Genomic DNA, 24,985 nt, shown 5'->3' with positions numbered 1-24,985 from the left:
GAGAAACAATTTTTTCCCTATTACAAAAGTAACATGTTTTTTGGGTTGATCCAGAAAAAAATACATTTAAGCAGAAGGAGAAAAATTAGAAAAATCTATAATCCTACTGTCCAAATATAACAACACACTCTGTTTTAGTGGCCATTCTGATAGATTTTTTTTTCCATAGGTATATCTTTCCCCAGAAATGGGACCAGATGGTGCACACTGTTTTATTTTCTTATAATTATTGTCTTCTACAACTTCAGTTTTAATGATCTAACATATGGATGTGCCTCAGTTTATTTAATCAGTCTGCCCACAGGTTACCAGACCTGAGAACTTGCCCTAGACAAGGAGTGGCTATCACCTGGATATACCCTAAGAGCAGCCCCACAGTGTAATGCTCACTTGTCTTCAGCGGGGAAGGGCACAAGTGCATTTGTGATTAGATGAGCGATGGGTGGATTGTGTTAAGTGGAGGAGTCTCTTTGGGATTAGATATTTCTGCTAATGGAGTGGAAGACGCCAGCCTGTGCTGAGGGGCCATGGTGTGTATTGAATGTATCAACCCCTCCGGTAGTGCCACCCCTTGTCACTCCAGAGTGAGAGCATTGTCACGTTGGAGGCTGTGGTGTGCTGCCCATACCACCCCCCCGCCCCCGTCTTCAGTTCCTAGGCACTCATTCTCCTAGCTGCTAACAAGTCACAGATAAATTCTTCTCCAGGAACTGTCTTAGCTAAGGGACCCGCCATGATCAAGGTCATGCCCCCTTCCCTGGGAGAGCTCTCAGCCAATGGCTGATCAATGGGCGGGGGTGGGGTGGTGGCTATAATCCCCTGCCTCCTTATCCCACCCTGAGACAACCCTTCACGGCTCTCCCAGTTCCAGAGCTCTTTGTGGAATCTTCAGAGGCCTGTGTTGGGACTGCATTGCAGCTCTTCTCCCTCTGCCAAGTCCTGCTTTCTTCTCTTCATCCCCTACAGGTGTATCTCTCGAGAGCATCTTCCAATAACCTCCTTACGTGCACATCTGTAGTTCACTCTGCTTCTCAGGAAACCCAATCTGTGACAGACACTAAAGTAAAATTTACTGATCTGACAAAGAGTTTATGTGTATGATATATTTTACGGACACAAGTTAAATAATATTTAGTTCTAATTGTAATAGTTACAGATTTCTCCACAATACTGGTGTTGCTAGAAATGTAACATTTCCCTTGTAAAGTAAATCAGATCTGGCTTAGACTTCCTGCTTGAGAAGTCAACCAGAAGTGTTCTGTATTTGTCCTTCTCTATGGCTCTTTCCTCATCATTTGGGCTGTGCCAAGATCCCACGTCTCTGGTCTGAGAAAAAGGTTCTGGGGAGGTGGGGAGGCCCTGCCCAGGCCTTCGTAGTCTTCTCCAGGGCAGGCCATTCCCCTTGTGGCACCCCTCGCCCTGTGCCGGCCTGGGACCCTCCACGCTCCACTCTGTATTGGTGTGGCTCCACAGCCCCCCATGTGGAGGAAAACTACTTCTACAACCTATTTCCTTCCTGGAAATTCCAGGCTTTATCTAGCCATTTGCTTATTCATGATGAGAGGATTTTATTCTTTAAACAGCAACTCTTGGCTGGCAGCCAGACTAGAGCAGCCTCAGGAAAGTGGCAGAGCTTTGAGTTGGCTAACTTTCATATTTCCCCTAGAGAGGAAACGATTATAAATTTCTCTACTCAAGAAGCAGAGGTGTAGGCATGACCTCTGGTTCCTGTGCTGGGAATAATGGGTGGTTCAGTTTTTATGAGGATTCCTAAATATTTTCCTGCTCTAGGTCCTGAAATTACTGCCTGCCTCCACCATATTAAGTAGGGAATCCATTGCTGACAGATGGATCAGACAAGATATGATTCAGTCATTGTTATGGGCTGAATTGTTTCCCCCAAAAAGATTTGTTGAAGATCTAGCCCCCAGTACCTCAGAATGTGACCATAGTTAGAAAAATAGCATTTTACAGATATAATTAGTGAAGATGAGGTCATACTGGAGTAGGGTAGGCCCTTAGTCCAATAAGACTTGTCTTTTTAAGAAGAGGAGAGACACAGAGGCACAGACACAGGAGGGAGAATGCAATGCAATGAGGCAGGCAGAGACTGAAGTGTCGGCAGCTGCAAGCCAAGGAGCTCCAGGGGTTTCCAGCAAGCAACCAGAAGCCAGGAAGAGGCAAGGAAGGGCTCTCCCTCACAGGTTTCAGAGGGAACATAGCTCTGCTGACACCTTCATTTTAGACTTCTCGCCTCCAGAGTTATAAGACAATAAATTCCTATTTTCTATTTCTCAAAAGACATCATAAAAATATGAAAAATAAGTCACAGGGAGATATTTACAAACTTAAAAATGACCAAGAAGTAGTGTTCAATGTGTGTATATAAATACAAAAGAAGGAAGCAACACAATGAAAATATTTTTTTTAAAAATCTAAAAGAATTTTATAGAAGAAAGGTTGAATGGTTAATTGGCAAAATTGCTAAACCTCAATTATCAACAATAGAAATGCAAATTAAAATTATAATAATTTACCATTTTTAACTCACTGTGTTAGTTTGCTAGGGCTGCCATAACAAGGAACTACAGATCAGGGGGCTTAAATAACAGAAATTTATTTCTGCATAGATCTAGGACTCCAAATCCAGGTTTTGGCAGGGTTGACTTCTTCTAAGGGACTCTCTCCTTGGCTTGTAGATGGCCATCTTCTTCATATTGTCTTCCCTCCGTGCATATCTGTTCTAATCTAATCTCTTCTTATAAGGATACCAGTCACATCAGATTACGGCCCACCCTAATGATCTCATTTAACCTTAACTACCTCTTTAAAAGATCTCGTCTCTAAATATAGTCACATTCTGAGCCACTACAGGTTAGGACTTCACAAATGAATTTTGGGAGGAAACAATTCGGCCCATAGCACTCAGCATATTAGCAATATTTGAAAATCAGATCATACTACTTGTAGCTGAGGATTGGAGCAATAGGAAATCTTATATACTGCTATGAGGAAAGTGATTTTACATTAAAACTGAAGGTGCAAATACCCTATTACTAGCTAGTCTATTCCTAGAGATGTACTCTAGAAAACCTTTGCACGGGTGACTAAGAAGACCTGTATACCAGTGCTCATACCAGCAGTCGAAAAACTGGAAATAATCCAAGCATCCATCAGCAAGAGAAGGAAGTATGTTTACACAATGGAATACTATACATCAGTGAAAATAAATGAACTAGAGCTATACATGTACACATAAATGAATCTTACAAACAATGTAGTGAAGAAAAGCAAACTGTGAAAGAATATTTACAGTATTATCATTTTTATAAACATCAAAAATAGAAAATGAACAATAATTTTTAGGGAGATATATGTATATATGTAGTAAAACTAATATTTAAAGAGAGAGGGAGGGGGAAGAGAGAGAGAGAAGAGGCACAAGAACAATAATATGTTCACTATGTTATGCTTCGAGTTTTTTTCAGATATAAAATGTAACATATTTTTAAAAATAATACCTAAAAAAGAAAAATTGAAGAAAATGTGAATGGAGTGTAGATACTGTGGACAGAGAACAAAAATAAGTCTTCAACAGGAATGCTGCTTTTGGTCAACATTAAAGTAGTTAGTGATGGGAAGGAGAATGGAATACTTAAAACTTTGGTTGCTATTCACAGAGAAAAGACAAATCAGTGACCAACTAGGATCAAGCATTTGGCTGGGGATCAAGACTAGAGTAGTTTATCTTCTAGACAGCCCATAAGGAAGTATAAGCTGCTACGCATTAATTACTGTGTTCATCAATTTAATGTCATATCAAGCACTTGATTAATATGAAGGTATCATAATTAATCACTTCCATAACATAAATGTACCTGCATGGTTGAAATTTTAAAAGACTATTTCTTTGACTGAAGGAGATTCAAATAACATTAATGACACTGTACATAACTTGGATTAAGCAATAATTAAGACAAGCACCACAAGAAAGAATATACTAACTTCCTTAGAGTGGAAATTAAAAGTTAATACTACAACAAGGTCCTACTGTATAGCACAGGGAACTATCTGCAATATCCTGTAATAACCCATAATCTGAAAAAGAATAAAGAATATATATATATATATATAGAATATAGGGACTTCCCTGGTGGTCCAGTGGTTAAGACTCCACACTTCCAACGCAGGGGGCCCGGGTCCGATCCCTGGTCAGGGAACTAGATCCCACATGCCACTACTAAAAAAAGATCCTGCATGCCGCAATGAAGATCCTGCATGCCACAACTAAACCCAGCCCAGCCGAATAAATAAATAAATAAATATTTTTAAAAAGGATATATATAAAGAATATATATATATACATATATCCGAATCACTTTGCTGTACTCCTGAAACTAACACAGCATTGTAAAACAACTATTTTTCAATTGAAAAAAAAAAATACTATCCCCAGCCTTCCCACTAGATCTTCTTTAACTGCTTCCATACCTTGTTCTTCTCATCCTGGGGGCATAGGTATTGGTATGTGTCAATTGGTGACCTCACTCAGGGTTCTTTACTTAGCTAAGTGCACTTCTTTTCCATCTTCACCGTGTCAGGCTCTAGCTGACAATAAATTCCCTGAGTCTTTATTATGTAAATCACCTCAAATCCTGTTTTGGAACAAGGTATGGTATAAATAAAGAGAATCAATACACTTCCTGAGAGGACAAGGATTCTGTCTACAAACAGTACAGCACTACTATGCATAACCAGTGATTTCCTGCTTATGACAATTGCATGCTTTAATCGTTTAGGTGCTGGTATAATCAATAAGGTGTATAGTTTCAATTCAAGGCCTTGGTACAGGGGTCTCTTTTTCTTTTTCTTTTTTTTTTTTTTTTTAATTAAGGAAAGATTTAAGCAGCAAACATTTTTTTTTAATTAATTTATTTATTTATGGCTGTGTTGGGTCTTCGTTTCTGTGCGAGGGCTTTCTCTAGTTGCGGCAAGTAGGGGCCACTCTTCATCGCGGTGCGCGGGCCTCTCACTATCGTGGCCTCTCGTTGCGGAGCACAGGCTCCAGACGCACAGGCTCAGTAGTTGTGGCTCACGGGCCTAGTTGCTCCGCGGCATGTGGTATCTTCCCAGACTAGGGCTCGAACCCGTGTCCCCTGCATTGGCAGGCAAATTCTCAACCACTGCGCCACCAGGGAAGCCCTCTTTTTCTTTTATCTAACCACCTAGGGAGGAGATGCATTCAGGAGAAATAGCTTTGAGGCAGGCACTGTGGGGAAGTGGTTATAAGCACACAGAATAACGAGCCAGATGGATATGGGTTTGAGTCCCACCTCTGCTCCTACTGGATAGGAGACTTTGGACAAGTTGTTTATTCTCTGAGCTTCACTTTCTACATCCCTACCTTCTTTAGGGAGTTGTTTAGAGATTAAATAAGACCCCAGTATATAGTGAGCGATCAGTAAACATTATTAATGGTACAGTTTCTTTAAAATAACAGTTTCAGAGCTTGAATACAAACGAGATGATAGTGAACCTTTTGTGGTCATAAGGCACAAAATAATGAAACAACTGGTGTGATCAGAGTTTCCACTGAGGGGGTTGTTTTTCACTTTTTCCTATTGTGATTTAAGAATCAGGAAGGACACCAGGCCTCTGACGGCGGATACAGCCTGCAGCCAAGGGTTTAGATGAATGAATGACTGGAGTGTATCCCTGCATAAGTAAGTTAAGTTCCCTGTATCTTATTTCTCTTCTGTAGAATATTGATCCATGGAAAACTAAGAGTTTTGGAAAACCCTCTGCATAGAGATTGCGTTTATAGCCATGCTATGGTCTTCTGTGAACATGGATGTGGTGGTAGCACAGTTTCTCAAACCCCATGTCCTGCTTCCAGTGGATTTACTCACTGCTGAAATGTTTGTGTGTTCATGTCACAAAGGCCTTTTTCACTGAGGTCTCGTTGGAAGTGGGCTGGCACATGAGCAGGATATAATGCTAGTTGCTCTGCTTCAGAGAAGACCATTGGCCCACGGATTTGCAGACCGGCCTGCAGAATCAACAGAAAAGGATCCAGTCCGAGACCCCCTGGGGACTCCTCCGCTTGCAGGTGTGGCTGCAGCGGGTCTGGCTGCTGCTGCCCGGCTGCGTAGGGATTCATGCTTGCCCTATCAAAAAGCACACACTAGAGGGCAGCAGTGATCAACTTAAAAAGAAAGTATTACTTACTAATCCATGGAAAACACTCACTCTCCTTACCTTTTTTTTTTTTTTTAAACAATGAATTTTTTTTTTAAATTTATTTATGGCTGTGTTGGGTCTTCGTTTCTGTGCGAGGGCTTTCTCTAGTTGCGGGAAGCGGGGGCCACTCTTCATCGCAGTGCGTGGGCCTCTCACTGTCGCGGCCTCTCTTGTTGCGGAGCACAGGCTCCAGACGCACAGGCTCAGTAGTTGTGGCTCACGGGCCTAGTTGCTCCGCGGCATGTGGGATCTTCCCAGACCAGGGCTCAAACCCGTGTCCTCTGCATTAGCAGGCAGATGCTCAACCACTGCACCACCAGGGAAGCCCTCCTTACCTTTAAATATTTGGAAATGATGGTACTTATTCCAAAGCAGAGATAATGGAAAATACTTAGCACACTGAGTTGCTTTAAGAATTAACATTCTGGGTGTCAAGTGCAATACAAACCATGCACACATGCCCTGACACACAGTGAACTCAGTGAATGATATTGAACGGAGTGGATGGACGGAGGGACGAAGGCAGGAAAGAGAGAAGGAAGGGAGAAATTAGCAAAAAGCTAGGACTTACAATACATGGGCTGTGACTCATAATTTGAACGACCTTAGACAAGTCTCTTAACCTGAGCCTCAGTTTCTTATATCGTAAACAGAAGCAATGTCCACTGCGCTGGTTTGTTGTGAGAAAGAAATTGAATAAAGCAGTTAGGTATGTGGTTAAAAGCACATGACAGTCATAAGACCTGGATTGTAGATCAGGCTGAATTCAACACAGTATAATTCATCAAATATTTACTGAGCAATTATTATTTGCCCGGCACTGTATCACCAGGTGCTGAAACTGGAGGAGTTGAGTAAGACAGCCAGGCTTGTCCCTTGGAGAGGTCTGCTTTGGGATGGAGGCAGACCCAGGTTCTGGATCACAGCACTTCTATTTATTTTACATGTATTCATAGTAGGTCCGCCAGACTCCTCTCTGGTTGCATTACTGCAGTCCTTGCCCTCAAGAAACTCACAGTCTAGTAGGGGAGACAAACCTGTAAACCAAAAATTCCAGAGCAGCCTGCTAAATGCAGCAATGGTGGTCCATAGAATGTGTATGAAGGGAATGAGGAGCGGCTGAGAACTGTAGTGGGGGAGTTGAGTAAATGTTCTGAAGGGGATGATGTCTGGCTGAACTAAAAAAAAAGGAGTTCCTATAGAGAAAAAAAGCAGAGGAGGGCATTTCAGATAACAGGAAGCATCACATACAAAGCCAAATAGACAGGAAATTGCTAGTTCCAGCTTCTGCCATTAACTAGCTCTATTGAACTGTTATGGAATTTCCTCAGGTCCCACTGGACTTCAGTTTTCTCATCTTGGAAAATGAAGGTTGGGGTCAGGGGTGGGGAGAGAGGCAACCTGGGTTTTCTATGACGTGCTTTCTAGCTGGATACCTCCATGCTGGAGCAGAGAGAAAGGGGTAGCTTTGGAAATACCAAGTGTCATTTTTAGGGCGTGAGCCGGAAACCCCACCTTTTGTGACCATCAAGATGATAGGCAGAGCCTGTAGTCATTCAGAAATTTTTGCGTACATTAATTTACCCACTCCACCAATATATATGGCACTGACTGAGCCAGGCCCTATACTATTAAGAAGGCCACTGTCTAGCCGAGGGAGACAGGCGCATAAATAAGTACACGAGTACCATGGGAACTATATGTGTCTACACACTGCAGGTTCGTGGGAGCAGTAAAACAGAAGACGCTAGTGCGTGTAGGTCACCTCCGGGTGGTGGGGGTGGGGGCAGGATTTAGCTCCCAGCAAAAGGGAAATTCTTGTTTCCGTATCCAGCTGCACCTTCTCCAAGAAACCTCCAACATTTTCAACCGCCAATTCTCCCCTGGCAGGCCGACGAGGCAGCCCCCCTCCACCGGCAACCTTTCACGGGCGGTTCCCTGCACGCACAGCGGATGCAGGTCCCAGGGCTGAGCAGAGTGTGCCGGCTCTCGCCACAGCTTCGCTCCCACGAGAGCCCCCGCAACAGGGCCCGGCGCTGGCGAGAAGGGGCGGCCGGGAGGGCGGGCCGTCCAGCGACTCCAAGGGTTGGGCTCCAGGCCAGCTGGGCGGGGCTCAGGCTCCGATATAAGAGAGGAGCGCTCGTCTCGAGGCCACAGTGCTGAAGCTGGAGCGCCGGCCTGGACTGCAAGGCGACGTGCACTGAACTTGTAACTCAGGAACCAGAGGGACTGAAGAAGAGGCAAAGGTCTGATTTCTACTTCTTCGTTTATTTAGTACCAATGAATGGAAGGCGGGTGGCTTTGTGGGCGCACGAGAGCTCGGCCCGGACTGGGGGGGTCGTAGGCGCATTGGCACACCCAGAGGGTTCCGGGGAGGGGCCCAGCCACTCCCGAGAGGCCCCGGGCGTCCAAACTCAGACGCTTCTCTCCCTCGCAGGAGCGCTTCTTCCCCCCACTCCCAGCCCCAGCCTCAGAGGATGCGGCTCCTCGGGAAACTCCGCGCTTCGGCCGCGGGCCGCGCGGCTCTGGAGCCTGCCTTCTCCAATGTGCTCACGCCGGACCGCATCCCCGAGTTCTGTATCCCGCCGCGGCTGCCCGCGCCCTGCTCGGCCGTGTCCTCGCCCCCGGCCGTCGCCCTGCCCCGGCGGTGCGCTGCAGAGCCGGACCTTTGGTCTCGAGGAGCCTACGACGGCGCGGGGCGCACGGACTGGGACCCACGCTCGCAGGCCGCGCTCTCGCTGCCGCACCTGCCCCGGGCGCGCACCGCCTACGGCTTCTGCGCGCTGCTCGAGAGCCCGCACACCCGCCGCAAGGAGTCGCTCTTCCTCGGGGGCCCGGGGACCGCCCCGCTCCTGCCCGCGCCCCGCCCCCGGGCCCGCACCTACGGCGGCGGCGGCGGAGACGCCCCCCTTGCGCCCCCGGGAAGAGCCCCTGCTGCGCCTCCTGCGGCCCGCGGCAGCCCCCGCCCGCCCCCGGATGCGCTCGCCCCGCGGCCCCGCGGCCGCCGCCTCCTGCGTGCTCCCGAGGGGCTACTGCGCCGCGCACTGCGGGCCGGGAGGAGCCGAGGCCTGGCCCGCGCCCGCTCCGTCTCCAGCGGGGACGGGGATGATGACGACGACGAAGGGCGCCGCGCCGGCTCCTGGTCCCCGGCCCGGGCCCCCGCCACGTCCCCTCCGCCGCCCCCCGACCCGCGGCCCGAGCGCCTGGAGGCCGAGGGCACCGTGACTCTGGACCGCACCGGCGGCGCCCTGCGCCTGGCCGTCGAGTACAGTCGGGACAGCGGGCGCCTCCGCGTCCGGCTGCTCCGCGCCGAGGGCCCGGCCGGAGGGGCCGCCGAGCCCCGCGCCCCCGTCGGCTGCCGCGTCAGCTTCGTCCTGCAGCCGCCGGGTCAGACGCGCCGGCCGCGGGGCGCCGTGGTCCGGCGGAGCCGCCGGGCGGTCTTGGAGCAGGACTTGTGCTTGGACGGGCTCTCGGAGGACGAGGTGCGCCGCCTGGCCGTGCGCGTCAAGGCCGAGAACCGGGGCCGCGGGCTGGAGCGGGGCCGCCTGCTGGGCCAGGGCGAGCTGCTGCTGGGCCCCCTCCTGCTCCTCTGAGGGCGCGCCCTGCCCCTGGGGCCTCTCGAACACTGCCAGCCGCTTTGTACCAAATAAATGTTATTTATTCGTTTTTCTAATCACGTTCTCGCTTTGTTGCCGTTTTAGTTCTTAGGTATCTGCTTTTGTCATCGTTTATTGGTAGGGAAGGATAAAATAATGACGCCCTCTATTCAAAACACTCAATCCTTTTTTCCAGACCATTTTTTACATAAAAAGGTTGGCTTGTGTCTGAAAGAGAGAAGAAAGAAGTACACCCCATCTGCGTTGTCTTCCCATTCCTGATTTATATCAATGCCAAACGGCTTATGGGTTTAAAAAAATGTTATTCCTTCAGAATCATGCCCAACGCTCAGATGCGTATAGACAGCTTTCCATATTTGATGTGGTGTGGATTCATATCCTCATTCGTGCAGACGCACATCAGGGTGGGAACCTTCTGTAACACGGATACCTTGGTGGGAAAAGAATTCCTTTCCCATGAAGAAAGAACAAGATTCTTTTGAAAGTGAAGTCCTCAAAAATTGCAGAGGAAAAAGAAAACAAAGGAAGTGAAAGATCTTCCAGTGGATTGTATGTGGGGAGTAGATATTCCTGGCCTCTCCCTCTACCTTCTCCAGAAGGAGCCCTGGGAAATCTTGCTATTTCAGAAGGGAAATCATTCCTATCTCTGTAAACAAGGTGATATTTTTTTGTGGCTTTATTTCTACCCAGCTGTGTATATGTACATAGTAATTAATGACTTTGCAATAGGATTTCCCAGATGAGTTGAAACGTAAACTGTCAGTTTTTTGAACACGGGGTTATGAGAGAGTGTTTCTTAATCCAACTTATTTTCATTTGTTGATTCAACAAATAGACCTGAGTCCACTGGAAACTGATTATACCCAAGGGGGTATGCCCTTTATTAGAGGCATCTATGATGTGGTGGAGAGCACAAGGAGGGTGGGGGGAGATATAGATTCCAATCTTTTATCTGCCACTTGTCACTTGTCTGAACCATGGCAAATCAGTTCATCTCCCTGAACCTCATTTCCTACATCAGTGAAAAGGGGGGTATTGATACCTTCCTCACCTGGTTTTGTGAAGATATGCCTTAATACCCAAATAACCCTTAAATACATGTGAAATATGCTAGCATCCCTGAAAAGGCTTGAACTGGGCTAGTGAGCTGGTGCTCAATAATGTTCCAGAAAATGAACTCCTTCACTTATTTTCCTTCCTTTCCAATTGTTTCTCCCTGGTCTTGGAGGCTAACAGAATGGATGGCTACCTGAGACTGAGGACTTCGGGCGGCCCAGGGTGGGATTACAGACCCTTCAGGATCTCTGTGGCGAATTTCCCCAGAAGCAGTAGTTTGCACTCATGCTACATCAAAAAGCCCTTCAGCATTGTTATTACCAGAATGAAGTTCCGGGTACAAATTTGGTTGGAGTAAATAAATAAAAATCCTGGATTTTAAACATAATTTCAAAGTGGACAAATTAGCCCTTAGAAATCATCTAATCAAACGACTTCCAAAACTGAGAAAATACCACAGAAGTGACTGGTCCGAAGCCACGTATCTAGTGACTGGCTGGGCTCAGACAAGAACGAAGTTGTCCTGACTTCTCCAGAGGACTGACCTACCCTTTGTTTTTTCATTCAACAATTAGTTGTTGAGTTCTTCCCTTGTGACAAGCACAGTACTAAGGCCTGGGGATAAAGCTACGAACAAGGCAAACAACATTCCTGTTCCCCCCAGGACTTAACTTTTGTGAGGGTAGCCAAACAATAGCCATGTTTTGTTATTACAGATTGAGGTGACTATAATGAAGACAATAAACTAAGGAAGGTGCTAGAGATTCTGTGGGCTAGGGAGGTGGCCGGTAGGATGTTCTCAGAGACAGAGTGGTCAGGAAAGGTCTCTCTAAGACCTGAGGAAGGAATCATCCACACGAGGAACTTAATCTATCCAAATAACCACTTAATGTGTCCCTATGACCCATCGATGCATCCAAATCAGAATTCTAGATTTTCCCCTCCCAAATCCCTTCCTCCCCTAGGCTTCCTTATTTCAATAAATGGCACCATCATTCTTTCTTTCACTCAAACAAAAAACCTGGAATCATCTTTAACTTCTCTCTCTCACACTCCACTTTCCTCAGATGTAAATGTTACCTCCTTATCACATCCTCCCCTGGCCATCCTATTTTTAAAAAGCATCATTGTCACTGGCACTGCTTTATTCTTCTCCCTATCACTTATAACTACTGGACGTTATATTATATTATACACTTCTTGTCGTTTTTTGTTTATTTTCTCTTCCACTAGAATATATGCTTTATAAAGGCAGGGATTTGTTTGTTTATTCATTGCTCTATTTCCAGTGCCTAGAACAGAGTCTGGCATATAGTAGATACTCGATAAGTATTGATTTAGTGTTGAATGAATATAGGAAGAGATGGAATAAGTAGAGGAGAGTAGAGGACCTAGGACAAAGCCTTGAGACAGTCCAACATTTAGAAATTTAATAGAGGAGGAAAAGTCAGTCTAGGGGACAGAGAAGCAGCAGCCAGTGAGGTAGGGGAGAGGCCAGGGTAGTGTGGAGTCCTGGAAGCCAAGATAGGAACATATTCCAAGAAAGAGGGGATGTTCAACGCATTTACATCCTGCTGGGAAGTCTAGATAAATGAGAACAGAGAAATGCCCACTGGCTTTGGGAAGGTGAATGTCAGTGATGAACTTGACAGGAACAGGTCTAGGAGAAGAGTGACATCAGGAACCAGACTAGAATGGGTTAAAACATGAGTGGGAGGTGAGAGAGTACAAAGTTTTGGAAGAGGGAAGGAGAGAAAAATGGCTGTAGTGGGAAGAGAATACAGAGTCAAAGGATAATCATTTTGTTTTAATATGAAAGAATCCAACACGTTTGGAATATCCAGAATGGAGGGAGACATTGATAATGAAGCGAAAGAAAACCAGCAATAATTATGGGAGCACAGTCTTTGGAAAAGCAAGAGAGGGTCCAGAACACAAGTAAGTAGAAGCAGGATGAAGAACCCACATTCCTGATGCACATCTTTTTTCCATTACTCCATCTATGCATCATTCCATCCTGGGGTGGCTCACACTTGTAGTCCTAGGATGTCCTACCCCTACAGTTTCTCATCAGAGACCAGGCTGGAGAGAAGACCTTGCTTCTACAAACATTCCCGTAAGACCGAGAAAGAATTTCCCTGGAAAACCCCAGCGAACTTCTCCATGTATTTTATTAGCGCAAATTGCATCTGTAGCTGAGTATGAGGTCAGCGTCTGCTGAGGCCCGTGCTTCTTCCCGTTAGGAAGTAAGATGGGAAATGATGTGGGAGTTTAAGAAGGAGCAGAAAGTCTGACGCCGGAAAGACATAGCTTCAAATCTTGGCTCTGCTGCCAACTAACTGTATGATCTTGGGGCAAATGTTTAACTTCTTTGAACCAAGGTTTTGTCCTTTCTAAAATATCGGGTATGAAGATGGCCAGGGTTAAAGAAGAGAATTGCATTTAGTCCCAGCAAGCTTCATATTAACAGGGGAGGTGCCCTTCTGTTTTCAAATATGATGTGAACACCCTTCTTTAGCGCATGCAGATGAATATCATTTTGCCGAATGGCTTTATGCTCACCTGTGGTTCTAGTCTTAAGTCTGTACAAAGGGCAGGCTACTGAGAACTTGTCTGGGTGGCTGCACTAAATGACACAAACACAAAGAATTGCATCTTTCCTTTCCACTGATTATGCCCTTCAGACTCCATCTGCCGTGTTCCTGAGAGGGGAACTGCAGCTCAGCTGATGCGTGCTTCTAAAATCCAGCCATTACCATGAGGAGGTTTTCATCATCTGTGAACATCAAGGCCTTGATAAACATCCCCGGGTGCTCAGACAGTAGTGTTTGTTCTGACAGGGAAAATCCATACTTTACTTGGCAGAAAGAATTGGATTTAGTTTGCAGATTGATAACAACTCGATTTAAAAAAAGAACCAGTGTCTCCTGTCTTCACCTGTCTGTCAGGAGATGGTGCCTCGTTTGTCAACACTGTCCTCACAGCACTCAGGACCCTTGTCTGTTCCTCCTCCTGGTCCCCGGGCTGGAGCTACCCTATCTTCACCTGCTTAAGCTGCTCTACACTGCCTCTTCACCATCATCAAATTTTTAATTTTTATTTTGAAATAATTTCACGTTTACAGAACAGTTGCAAAAACGGTACTAAGACTTATTTTTCACATAATATACCTTAGAAATCTAATCAAGTCTGTAATATACTCTCACCTCTCTTTTTTTTTTAATTTTTAAATTTTTTTTATTTTTTTATTTTATTTTAAACATCTTCATTGGAGTATAATTACTTTACAATGGTGTGTTAGTTTCTGCTTTATAACAAAGTGAATCAGTTATACATATACATATGTTCCCATATCTCTTCCCTCTTGCATCTCCCTCCCTCCCACCCTCCCTATCCCACCCCTCTAGGTGGTCACAACAGAACCCGTGTTCTTTCCTGAGAACCTCTGACACCTGGACCAACGCCAGGCACCAGTGACCGTGCTTACAGTTCATGTTGGTAAAACTTTATTTCTTGTTTTTAGGATGAAAATATAAACAAGTGTATTGCTATCTTCTTCCCTGCAATGGATTATCATGCCCCTAGGGCAGGGGTCCCCAACCCCTGGGCCACACAGATGGATGGATACCGGCCTGTTAGGAACTGGGCCGCACGGCAGGAGGTGAGTGGCAGGCGAGCGAGCAAAGGTTCATCTGCCTCTCCCCCTCCCCATCGCTCGCATTCCCGCCTGACCCGTCCCCCCACCCCACCCCCCAGCCCCCAGCCCGGTCCGTGGAAATATAGTCTTGCAGGAAACCAGTCCCTGGTGCCAAAAAGGTTGGGGACCGCTGCCCTAGGGTGCATAGAATACATTTTGAAGACCAGTACTGTAGATTTTCAATTATCAAGGAGACCAAGTACTGTCACTAGGGAGGTAAATCTATCTATTCCTTGAAAGAAATGAATTTGATCTTTAATAGAGAAATTGAAGAATTCGAAAATGAGCAGATGAATTCCTAGAGAATGAGCAGATACTTAGTGTAAATGTTGACCCTTTGTGAGGCTGCTAAACACGGTAATTGTATGAGACCTCATACTTGTGACTTGTCTGACAAGTGGTCCCTGGCCATTCTCTTCTAATGAGCACTCTGTCCCTTATTTGAATCAGTAATGGATATTTACTGGTCTTGATCACCTGGTAAGTAATTACTCCTTGTAGCAGCAACATCTTGATTTTCTTCAGTGGAATCACTCTATCAGTTCTCTCAGTTGATACGTTTCAGATGATAGCGATTCCGTATCGTTTCAGGGACGGGTCTAACTCAGGCCTGGCCAATGAGAATATTTCATACTCTTGGCCGCAGTGATTGGTTCAAGGATGTAATTGTGATCCAGTGAGATTCACGTTCGGTTCAGTGAGATTCAGATCCAGTAGTTGTATTGCGGAAGAGACAAACTTTTCTGCCGAATTTGAACCTGACGGGTGCAGTCCTGGAGCTCTTGTTTGCTATCTTGCCAGTACATGGAACCCAAGGAAGCAAAGCCAACATGGAGAAGAGCAGAGTGATAAATGGAGAGACTCAGTGTCCCAGCGACATCACTTGCATTCTGAAGCTAACTGTGACTGTAGTCGGGTTACCCTAATCTCTTTTCAGTTGAGCTGGGTTTGAACTGGACTTTCTGTCACTGAATCAAAAAAGAGCCTTGACTGGAGCCTTCACGAGAACCTGAGCTCACCTTATTTCCCGTCTCCTACCCATTGTGGACCGCACTTGTATCCTTGATTTCTAACCCAGGAAGTCAGCGATGGAGTGAGGTGAGGGATAGAGCAAGACTCAAGGATGGGGTAAGTATGTATATTTCATGCATTGATTGGTCACTAAAAAAAAAACATCTAGAAGCTTAAAGATTTGTTTTGTGGGCCAGGTCAAAACATGCCCACATCAAAATGGCTGTCAAAATAGCAAATACTTTTCAGGTAAGACTGCACCTGGCAGCAGCTTGCCTGAATTGCATGCATCACATCTTGTAGGAAACAGATCTCTGAAAGGATAATCTTGGAAAATTCGACTTTCAAAGTGACAAAAACCTGAGAGGTGCTGTTTTGAGTTGTGAAAACATTTTGTATGAATAATAATAATAATTTTCTGAATATCACTTTCTAGTCTGTAAAGTACTTTCACAGAATTTATTCCTTTTGATCCGAACAGCAACCCTTTAAGTCAGGTGTAGGTACTATTATTATTATTGCTATTTGCCCTATTTTACAGGTAAAGAATTGTAGTAATTACTCCTGCAGACCCAGTGAGTAAGTGAGGGAGCCAGGAATCAGTCCCAGGTCATCTTATTATTACCACCGTGTTGCAGTGGAATTGTAAGCTCCTTGAATCAGGGTCCACTTCTTATACGTCTTTATATGTTCCTACCAACACCCCCCAACCCAGCTGTATGTGCAGGAGGTAAGCCTGCAATGAGTACAGATGAAATGTTTCAGTGCTGGGCATTTGGTGACTAAATTAAAGAAGGCTAGAATGGAGAAAGATCACATGGAGCTTCGGGTAAACAACAAAACTACCCAAAAAAACAGAAAGCAACCCCCCCCCCCCACCAAAAGAAACAGACTTGATATGGTTGGTTAATAATACAGGGGAAAAAAGAAAGAAAGAGAATTAAAGTTCATATTTTAACTTTGGTTTTGAGTTACTGAATACATTAATAAATATATCACTGGATTATATGCTTACATAATTTTAGCAGTTCACATAGAGCCTTTGGCTACAGTGTAGTTCAGATTAAAAAAATAATGGCTCAGGGGCTTCCCTGGTGGTGCAGTGGTTAAGAATCCACCTGCCAATGCAGGGGACACGGGTTCGATCCCTGGTCCGGGAAGATCCCACATGCCGCGGAACAACTAAGCCCGTGCGCCACAACTACTGAGCCTGCGCTCTAGAGCCCGCGAGCCACAACTACTGAGCCCACGTGCCTAGAGCCCGTGCTTCGCAACAAGAGAAGCCACCGCAATGAGAAGCCTGCGCACCACAACGAAGAGTAGCCCCCACTCGCTGCAACTAGAGAAAGCCCGTGCGCAGCAACAAAGACCCAACGCAGCCAAAAGTAAATAAATAAATTTATTTTAAAAAATGATAATGGCTCAGAGATATTGATCATAGGGTACAACTTTCAGTTATAAGATGAATAAATTCTGAAATCCTAATGTACAGCATGGTGACTGCAGTTAGCAGTAATATATTACACACTAGAAATTTGGGAAGAGAGTAGATCTCAAGTGGTTTCACCACACACACACAAACACACACACACACAATGACTGTGGGAGGTGATAGGTATGTTAATTAGTTTGATTGTGGTAATTACTGCACAATGCATACACATATCAAAACATCACCTTATAGGGAATTCCCTGGCGGTCTAGTGGTTAGGACTTGGGGCTTTCAGTGCTGGGGCCCGGGTTCGATCACTGGTCGGGGAACTAAGATCCCACCTGCCACACGGTGTGGCCAAATTAAAAAAAAAAAAAATCACCTTATATACCTTAGATATATACAATTCTTATTTGTCAAAACATAAATTAATTAAAATACTTTTAAAATTAACGGCTCAAAGAGACTGATTTGTCTCTAAAGGGACGCTTGCTTGACTCAATTATATATCCATGTTTGATTATACTTTTTTCTCCCAGGGTCAAACTGGAGTCATTCTGGGTTTATTCCGTGGTCACTCTAGAATCCTCCGGGAGTCTTTCTGGGCCAACCCAACACTGCGGTGAGCAGTGCTCTCAGCTGCTCCCACGGAGGCAGTGAATCAGGAGACAAGTCAGTCTTTGCAGAGATGGACAAAACTTGGTGAGTAATGCATAACATGAATATCACTGCTATGAGGAAAGTGGCATTGTGGTCATGCTTTTCTTTATTCATAATACTTTTTCAAAGCTGAGTTTTTAATTAAAAAACAATTAAATCAACTGTACGTCCACAAAAAAAATTATTAATAAAAAAACAGTTAAAGCACTCCACTCGATTTTAGAGATCTGTCTTAGAACCTGAAAGAATGATCTTGAACAATGTACTTAATCTTGCTAAGCCTCAGCTCTACTTACGTTCATAATAGCCTGAAAACTAAGGTGGAGGCAGCTTGGGAGAAACTGTGAGCTGTCAGAGGCCTACCTTAGTGCAGGGAAACAGGCAAACCTGGCAACATGGACCTGTGGGCATTTGGCACTTAGTAATGATGACGATGTTGTTGATAGCTCACATTGGTTGTGTTTACCAGTAAGGCATCGTGCTGAGGACTTTACATGCTGAGATTTATTTAATTCTCACAACAAACTATGAAGTATGGGTGTGAAGAGATAACTAAGCCTCAGAAATAAAAGCCTAGATTTGCAAGCGAGGCAACTGCAGAGCTGGGCCTCTGAGCCAGGTTGTACAAGGTAGTGGTTAAGAGCATGGATTTTGGATTTCAACCATCTCTCTTCTACTTATAAGAAGGCCATGTGACCTTCAGAGATTTACTTTTTTCCCTGTGCCTCGGTTTCCTCATTTTGAAATAGAGATGTAATATCACCTACTCTGGAGACTTCTTGGGAGGATTATATCAATTAATATGTAAAGTACTCGCCTATTCCGAGCACCTGTCAGATTGTTCCCGTTATACCAGGGCTGAAATGAAAGGACGTCTGCAGACTGAGAGTCACAGTGGGACCTCCTTCTTAGCTGGAAGTCTAGAAGCTCAGCTCTCCTGGCTGACTTTTCCCACGGTGGACTTGTGTTTTGGCGCCCAGCCCTGTCCTGATGTATCCCCCCATCCTCTGACTCTGGTACCTCTGGGCGTGCTCTGCCTGATCCCAGCCTGCTGTGGAGATGCTGAGGCTGACTCTGCATATCCCGTCAAGTCCCTGGCCCTGGAGTGATCACCAGGGACTACGGGTGTCAATCACGTGGGTTCATGTGCCTGCCTTTGGGAGAATAGAGTGTGGGGAGAGAACCCCTGTGTGCTCCCCACACCATCTGCATCAGGACCTCAGGCGCTGGATGGGGATGGGAAACAACGCCGGGAGAAGAGACGCTGTCACTGGACAAAGCCCTGAGCTGGGTGTGGGGCAGATTTTCATCTATGGAGGGGTGTGCTGAAGAGATAGAGAACATTTTCCCCTTTGGGGTGTCCTGGGCTGTGCCCTCCTCAAAGCAAGGAGAAAAAAAATCAGTGATGAGGGATCTCATGCACTGGGATGATCTAGTTTCTCCCCAGCATCTGAGCAAGGAGGCCTTGGACTCTCTCCCGCTTGGCAAAGGCCAAAACTTTTACCTCTGGAAGTGAGATTCTCTGAGTAGGAGAAAAAGGGCAGTGCTGGGGAATCTCTCAGACTCCCAGAGCAGAACCAACCTTGTCTTCAGAGGATCAGGCTTCCAGCTTACCTGACTCCCCTCTGCCAGCTAGCAAGCCTGTCCTGAGGTCTTATCAAACCCCCTGGGGATGAAAGCCTTCTGTGGTGGGTACCTTTTGGGATGGGCTGCAAGCTTCCTGGTGAGCCTGGCAGGAGAGGCCAAGCTGTGGCTGGTGGGTGTAGCCCTTACCCAGAGCTGCCTGGGAGCAAAGAAAGACAAGGGAGCGAGGGAGCTGAGGACAGTAACAAAGGAGTGGGTGGTGCCAGTGCACAGGGATGTGAAAAGGGGAGGGTTGATGGGCAGAATACAGCAGCCCTGGAGCCGCTGTGTCCTTCTCCAACTGCCAGAGCGTGATTGGAGGAAGGGTGAGAAAGGAAGGAGAGGAAAGTGTGATCAGGGGTGGGAAGGTCAGGACTCTGTAGAGATGGACAATTCTTGGCACTGCTTTGGGAGGTTTTATTTGGGTAGAAGGCCACAGTTTTTAAAAGTAGTATTATTTATCAACTCATTCGGAGTACAAGGCATTGTTCTAGGTGCTTGAAATTTATTCAGATATTTCATGCTCGTTGGCAACCTATTATTGTTCCTGCTTTGCAGATGAGCAGACTGAGTGACAGTGGAATCTAGTAACTTGCCCAAGGTCACACGACTAGGAAGGGGTAGAGCTTGGTTTTGAACCCAGGCAGGCTGGCATGAGAGGTCAAGCTCTTAACCCTAGTTACTCTCTATGGAAGACTCCAGACGCGGGCTAGGTTGCCTGCTGCCGGCAGGGACAGTGGTTTGGCAAAGGAGAGAGCATTTGAAAACAAACTTGACCCACCTCCCAACTTTTTTCCAGGCACTCACCTGAAAAAGTAAATCCTGCAGAAATCAAGGCTTAGAGAGAACGTCCTAGCGCAATTTACCCTGAGATTATTAGTCCTATAACTACACCAGGAATCAAACATATGTCCACATTCCAGAAATTTTTCCTGAAGATGGATATCTTAAGGATGCTTTAAAAAAAGTAAAAAGTAGATACATTCTTTGAAAGGGGGACAAATGAAAATAATTAGTAAAATAACTAACGTGCAGAAGAATGGAGCACTTCCTTCGAGCTGCCTTCTAGAAACTTATAATCTTATGGAAGAGAAGGCATGTCTACAAGGCAAGACAAAGTGGAAGAGTCCAACAGGGGCAGAGGCCAAGATGCTGAAGGGCTGATTAGCTCCAAGGCCCCCCCGGGGGCGGGGCTGGTCTATGCTCTTACCTTCTGCTTTCTGCCTCGGGGCTTCCCAAGTGGGAACACAGCACCCAGGACTGGCCCCGATGGAGTTTAACTCAGTTCCCAGGATACTTTCCTTGCACACACTGGAGGGCACCACAAAGGAAGGGAATACAGGTGGAGAGTTCGATTTTCATAGAGCTTAACCCAGGACATGGGGAGGCCTGGGCTAGTGAAATAGCCTGGGGTAGCCTGCATGTGCCTGGGGGGCTGAGACCAGGGCCAAGACCAAGGATGCAGGGACAGAGGTTGCCGTCTTTTGGGGACGCTGACTTCCTGGGGGCTGGAGAGGGCACGCTCAGTTTTGGGGTGTGAGGAACAAGGGAAGAGGGCATGGTGTGGACAAGGGTTGTGAGGTAAGGCCTGGTGCAGGATCTATGACCACACAAAGGTTGCCCTGGGTCAGCTTTCTTATCTCCTCTCCCACCTCCTCAAGATCTGGTCCCAGAAGCTTGTATGGGAACTGAATATTTGCAAAATGGATTCTGTTTTTACGCCTTCCTGTATTATGCTTCCTAAGATGTTTTACTATTTCTGTTTCATCCTCAGTCGTCAGTGTTTCCACAAACTTCAGCTTTAACAAACTTTATTTCGTCCTCTCCTCTCCAAGCCAAACTTCTCCCTAATTCTTCCAGTTCACATGTACACACTCTTAAATATAAAGGCACGGTTTTGTTTAAAGGAACACTCCAAGAATTCCTACTTAGAATTTTGCCTTTCTTTTTATGCATTTCCCTACTATTTGTATGGAGGCAGAGCGATGTCAGACCATCTGAGTCCCATTAAGGCTCATCCACTTAATACCTGAGTGACCTCAGGTAATTTACTTAACTTGTATCAGCCTCAGTTTTCTCATTTGCAAAGTGGGGCTACTAATAATAACAACACCCACTTAATTTAGGATTGCACTGAGAATTAGAGATGATACATGCAAAGACCCTGGCATCGTGCCTGGTACATAGCAAGCACTCCGTAATGGATAACTATGTTATCTCAGAAGAGGTCATTTCTGTACTTTTAATACCTTGGTAGGTAATCCACAGCACAATCCTGGGAATTTGTAACTCTTACATCGTGAGAATTGCTCAAAACTTACAGAGCTTTTAGGCATGTCCTGTTTGGGGGGAAGTTTAATATTTCATGGGTTGTTTGGAGGTAAGAATTAAAATAAGCTCTGTTTTCACTGTGAAATGAGATCCTATTTATTGTCTATCTTGACACATTAGAATCTAATTTCCATGAGATCAGGACTTATGTCTTGTCTTGATTATTACTGTATCCCTGGTACCTAGAATAGTCCTTGGCACATAGTAGGCACTCAAAATATTAGCTGATAGATGCATGTCAGGCTATTTCCAGGAAACTGTTTAGGGGAGCAAGGAGACGTGTCTACATCTGTATATCTATATGGCCTTCCTTTTTGGATCTCTGACAACATCGGTCATCACTTTAAATGTTACTAGATGAATGCCTCGTCTTGGGGCCTGCTTGGGAGGACGGCAGAGGCTGAGGGAGGAGTGCCAGCCTGTGGAGTTGGGGAAAGCTCACTACGTGTGAAAAGGCACAAGAAAACACATAGAATTCCCCAGGGCACCCAAGAGAGGCTCAGCAGTGACTGAGGGCCATCCAGTCCACCCAGAAAGGCCTGGTATTGGAACGAGGAAGAAGCAGAGTGAGTGGGCCCAGTGAGCAGAGGCCATGGTGAGGCATGACCATCTATAGAGAGGCCAGTTCATAAAAACAAGGACCAGCTGAGGACCACGAAGCCACCACTCAGCACAGACAGCCACCCCTGACAACAGTTCTCGGTGCAGATACCTGCCTGTTGGAAAGAGGAATGAAGGGTAGAGAAAGGTGGGAAATCTTGAACTGATGGAGTTTAAACTCTGAATTCACCACGTTTAAACATGGAATTGTGGAGTTATCTTCAACCCAACACACATGTACATGCACTATGCAGGAATCCCACCAGACAAAAAGCTTTCCTGGTATCTAAAGTCAAGTGTTTAAAATCATGTGATTTTGAAAATAACAGGGGTAACAAAATCTCAAAACACACGCTTTCTAAAATCGTTGTGAATGGGTTGGGCCTGGCAGGTGTCAGGGTCACAGTTAATTTGATAACTAATTATTTATTGGAAATGCAGCTGCTTTTGGGAATTATAAACTGTTTGAACTTTGGTCTGAGTTGACAGTTTCTAAAGAAACAGGTGGCTGAGGTGAAAACCTAGGGTTGGGTTACACAAGCCAGTGTCTGGCTTTACTCTCTTTTTTTTTTAATTGAAGTATAGTTGATTTACAATATTGTGTTAGTTTCAGGTGCACAACAAAGTGATTCAGATATCACTTTGTGATATATATATAGACACACAATATATATATATTTGTGTATATATATATACATTTTTTCAGATTATTTTCCATTATAGGTTATTACAAAATATTCAATATAGTTCCCTGTGCTGTACAGTAGATCTTTGTTGTTTATCAATTTTATGTATAGTAGTTTGTATTTGTTAATCCCATACTCTTAATTTATCCCTCCCCCATCCCTTTCCCCTTTGGTAACCATGTTTGTTTTCTATGTCTGTGAGCCTGTTTCTATTTTATATATAGATTCATTTGCATTATTTTTTAGATTCCATATATAAGTGGTATCATATAATATTTGTCTTTCTCTGACTTACTTCACTTAGTATGATAATCTCTAGGCCCATCCAAGTTGCTGCAAATGGCATTATTTTGTTATTTTTTTATGGCTGAGTAGTATTCCATTGTATATATATGTACCACATCATTTTTATCCATTCATCTGTCAATGGACATTTAGGTTGCTTCCATGTCTTGGCTATTGTAAACAGTGCTGCAATGAACATTGGGGTGCATGTATCCTTTCGAACCATGGTTTTCTCAGGGTATATGCCCAGGAGTGGGATTGTTGCACCCTATGGTAGTTCTATTTTTAGTTTTTTAAGGAACCTCCATACGGTTTTCCATAGTGGCTACACCAATTTAAATTCCCACCAACAGTGTGGGAGGGTTCCTTTTTCTCTACTCCCTCTCCAGCATTTATTATTTTTAGACTTTTGATCATTGGCTTTACTTTCAGTGGAATATTATGACGCTGAGGGCAATGCCCTGCAGCTCTGCAGGTGTTATGATGCTCACATGGGTGACATGAGACCCTTGAGTTTCAATAGCTACTATATCTTATCATTCTGTTGCCCTTGCTTTTCCACAAGAGCCCCACAAAATTCATTGTTCAGCTGTAGATAAAACATGTGGACTGGGAATCTGGGTTGGGGGACACTCAGGAGGTCACAAGGATGAGTGGATGGCATGAATAGGAGCCTGGAAATGGAGGAGACTTCCATGCCTTAGAGTAGAATGGGAAATACACAAGAAATGAGGGCTGAGTAAGAATTGGGGTGTTCCAAAAGGGAACTGGTTGACACCAACAGTAACCCAGTTATCAAACCTGGGGCTAAACTAGTTCCCAAGAAGACTTGTTGCTGAACTCCACAATGTGTGGCTGGTCTGATTAAATCTTTTTGCACTGGATCAAGATAGGGCCCGGGATCTGGGAGGAAGGGTGACCCTGCTGGTGCAGATCCTGCAGCTTTGGCCAGGAAACAAGCTGTGTCCAAGAGTCTGTACCAGCATCTGCTGCCTTGAATTGCAGTGTAACAGTGTGATAAGAGTCCCGCAGGCCTGTGTCCTATCACCCCAGCTAGACTGGAAGGCAGGGACCATGCTGCATACTTCTTTCCATGAAGCCCACCACTCATCTTGTCGTTGATGCTCAGTGAATGTGTGCTATGGATTGATGGGTCTTGGTCCCTTCAAGTTACAAAAAAAAGATGGAAAAATCACCTTCTAGGTAGTTTGGCTCTGGTTAAAGAAGTTGTTTTCCTGGTTTCCTGCATGGCAAATGACGAGAGAATAATCATGGAGCTGGAAGCAGGGTCTAGGAGGCCTCCCTGGGGAGGGGAAGTATATGAGGCAGCGTGGCTCACAGTCAAGTCAGGGACACTTTGGAGATGCTCTTCGTCTTCCCTGCCACAGACCCCCATGGGCTGCATTCCTCTGGAAGTTGGATCTAAAGCCCCTGCTGGACTTCAGGCTCTGCCCCACTTCTCAAGTCTCCAACATTTACAGTCTTGGCACGTGTGCCTTTCGTTTTAGGTTTTGCTCACCGAATACTTCATGTCCCCTGTCTCCCAGAATCCGCATGCTCAAGGACCCCCCCCCCCTCCTCCCCTGAAACTTCTGGATCCCACCAGTTTGAGTGAGTAGAACAAGGCCCAGGAGTCCTTGATTCCCCATGATTGTCATTGTAAGGGAGGTCTAAACTTGGGCTTGGTGTGATTCAGAGATAATGGGAGAGAAGGCAAGATTCTCCATCCAGGCCCAGGAAGTCCAAA

At 45.5% G+C, this 24,985-nt stretch overlaps 1 protein-coding gene across 1 annotated transcript; it reads left to right on the top strand.

Annotated features, from left to right (window-relative positions):
- The first annotated feature begins 8,407 nt into the window (after window positions 1-8,407).
- On the top strand, window positions 8,408-9,878 carry LOC137759805 (C2 calcium-dependent domain-containing protein 4A-like). The gene is made up of 2 exons (XM_068536430.1): window positions 8,408-8,486; window positions 8,678-9,878. The coding sequence occupies exon 2, from the start codon at window positions 8,718-8,720 to the stop codon at window positions 9,831-9,833; it is 1,116 nt and encodes a 371-aa protein (XP_068392531.1). The 5' UTR covers window positions 8,408-8,486; window positions 8,678-8,717; the 3' UTR covers window positions 9,834-9,878.
- Window positions 9,879-24,985: the final 15,107 nt, after the last annotated feature.

This window comes from Eschrichtius robustus, chromosome 1 (assembly GCF_028021215.1).
Source record: "Eschrichtius robustus isolate mEscRob2 chromosome 1, mEscRob2.pri, whole genome shotgun sequence".
In the NCBI taxonomy this organism is placed as follows: domain Eukaryota; kingdom Metazoa; phylum Chordata; class Mammalia; order Artiodactyla; family Eschrichtiidae; genus Eschrichtius; species Eschrichtius robustus.
The sequence above is the reverse complement of the archived record's forward strand: the minus strand, read 5'-3'. Positions and strand labels throughout refer to the sequence as shown.

What these genes read in the sequence shown, in the direction of transcription:
- LOC137759805 (XM_068536430.1), top strand. Translation starts at nt 8,718, where the DNA reads ATGCGGCTCCTCGGGAAACTCCGCGCTTCGGCCGCGGGCCGCGCGGCT.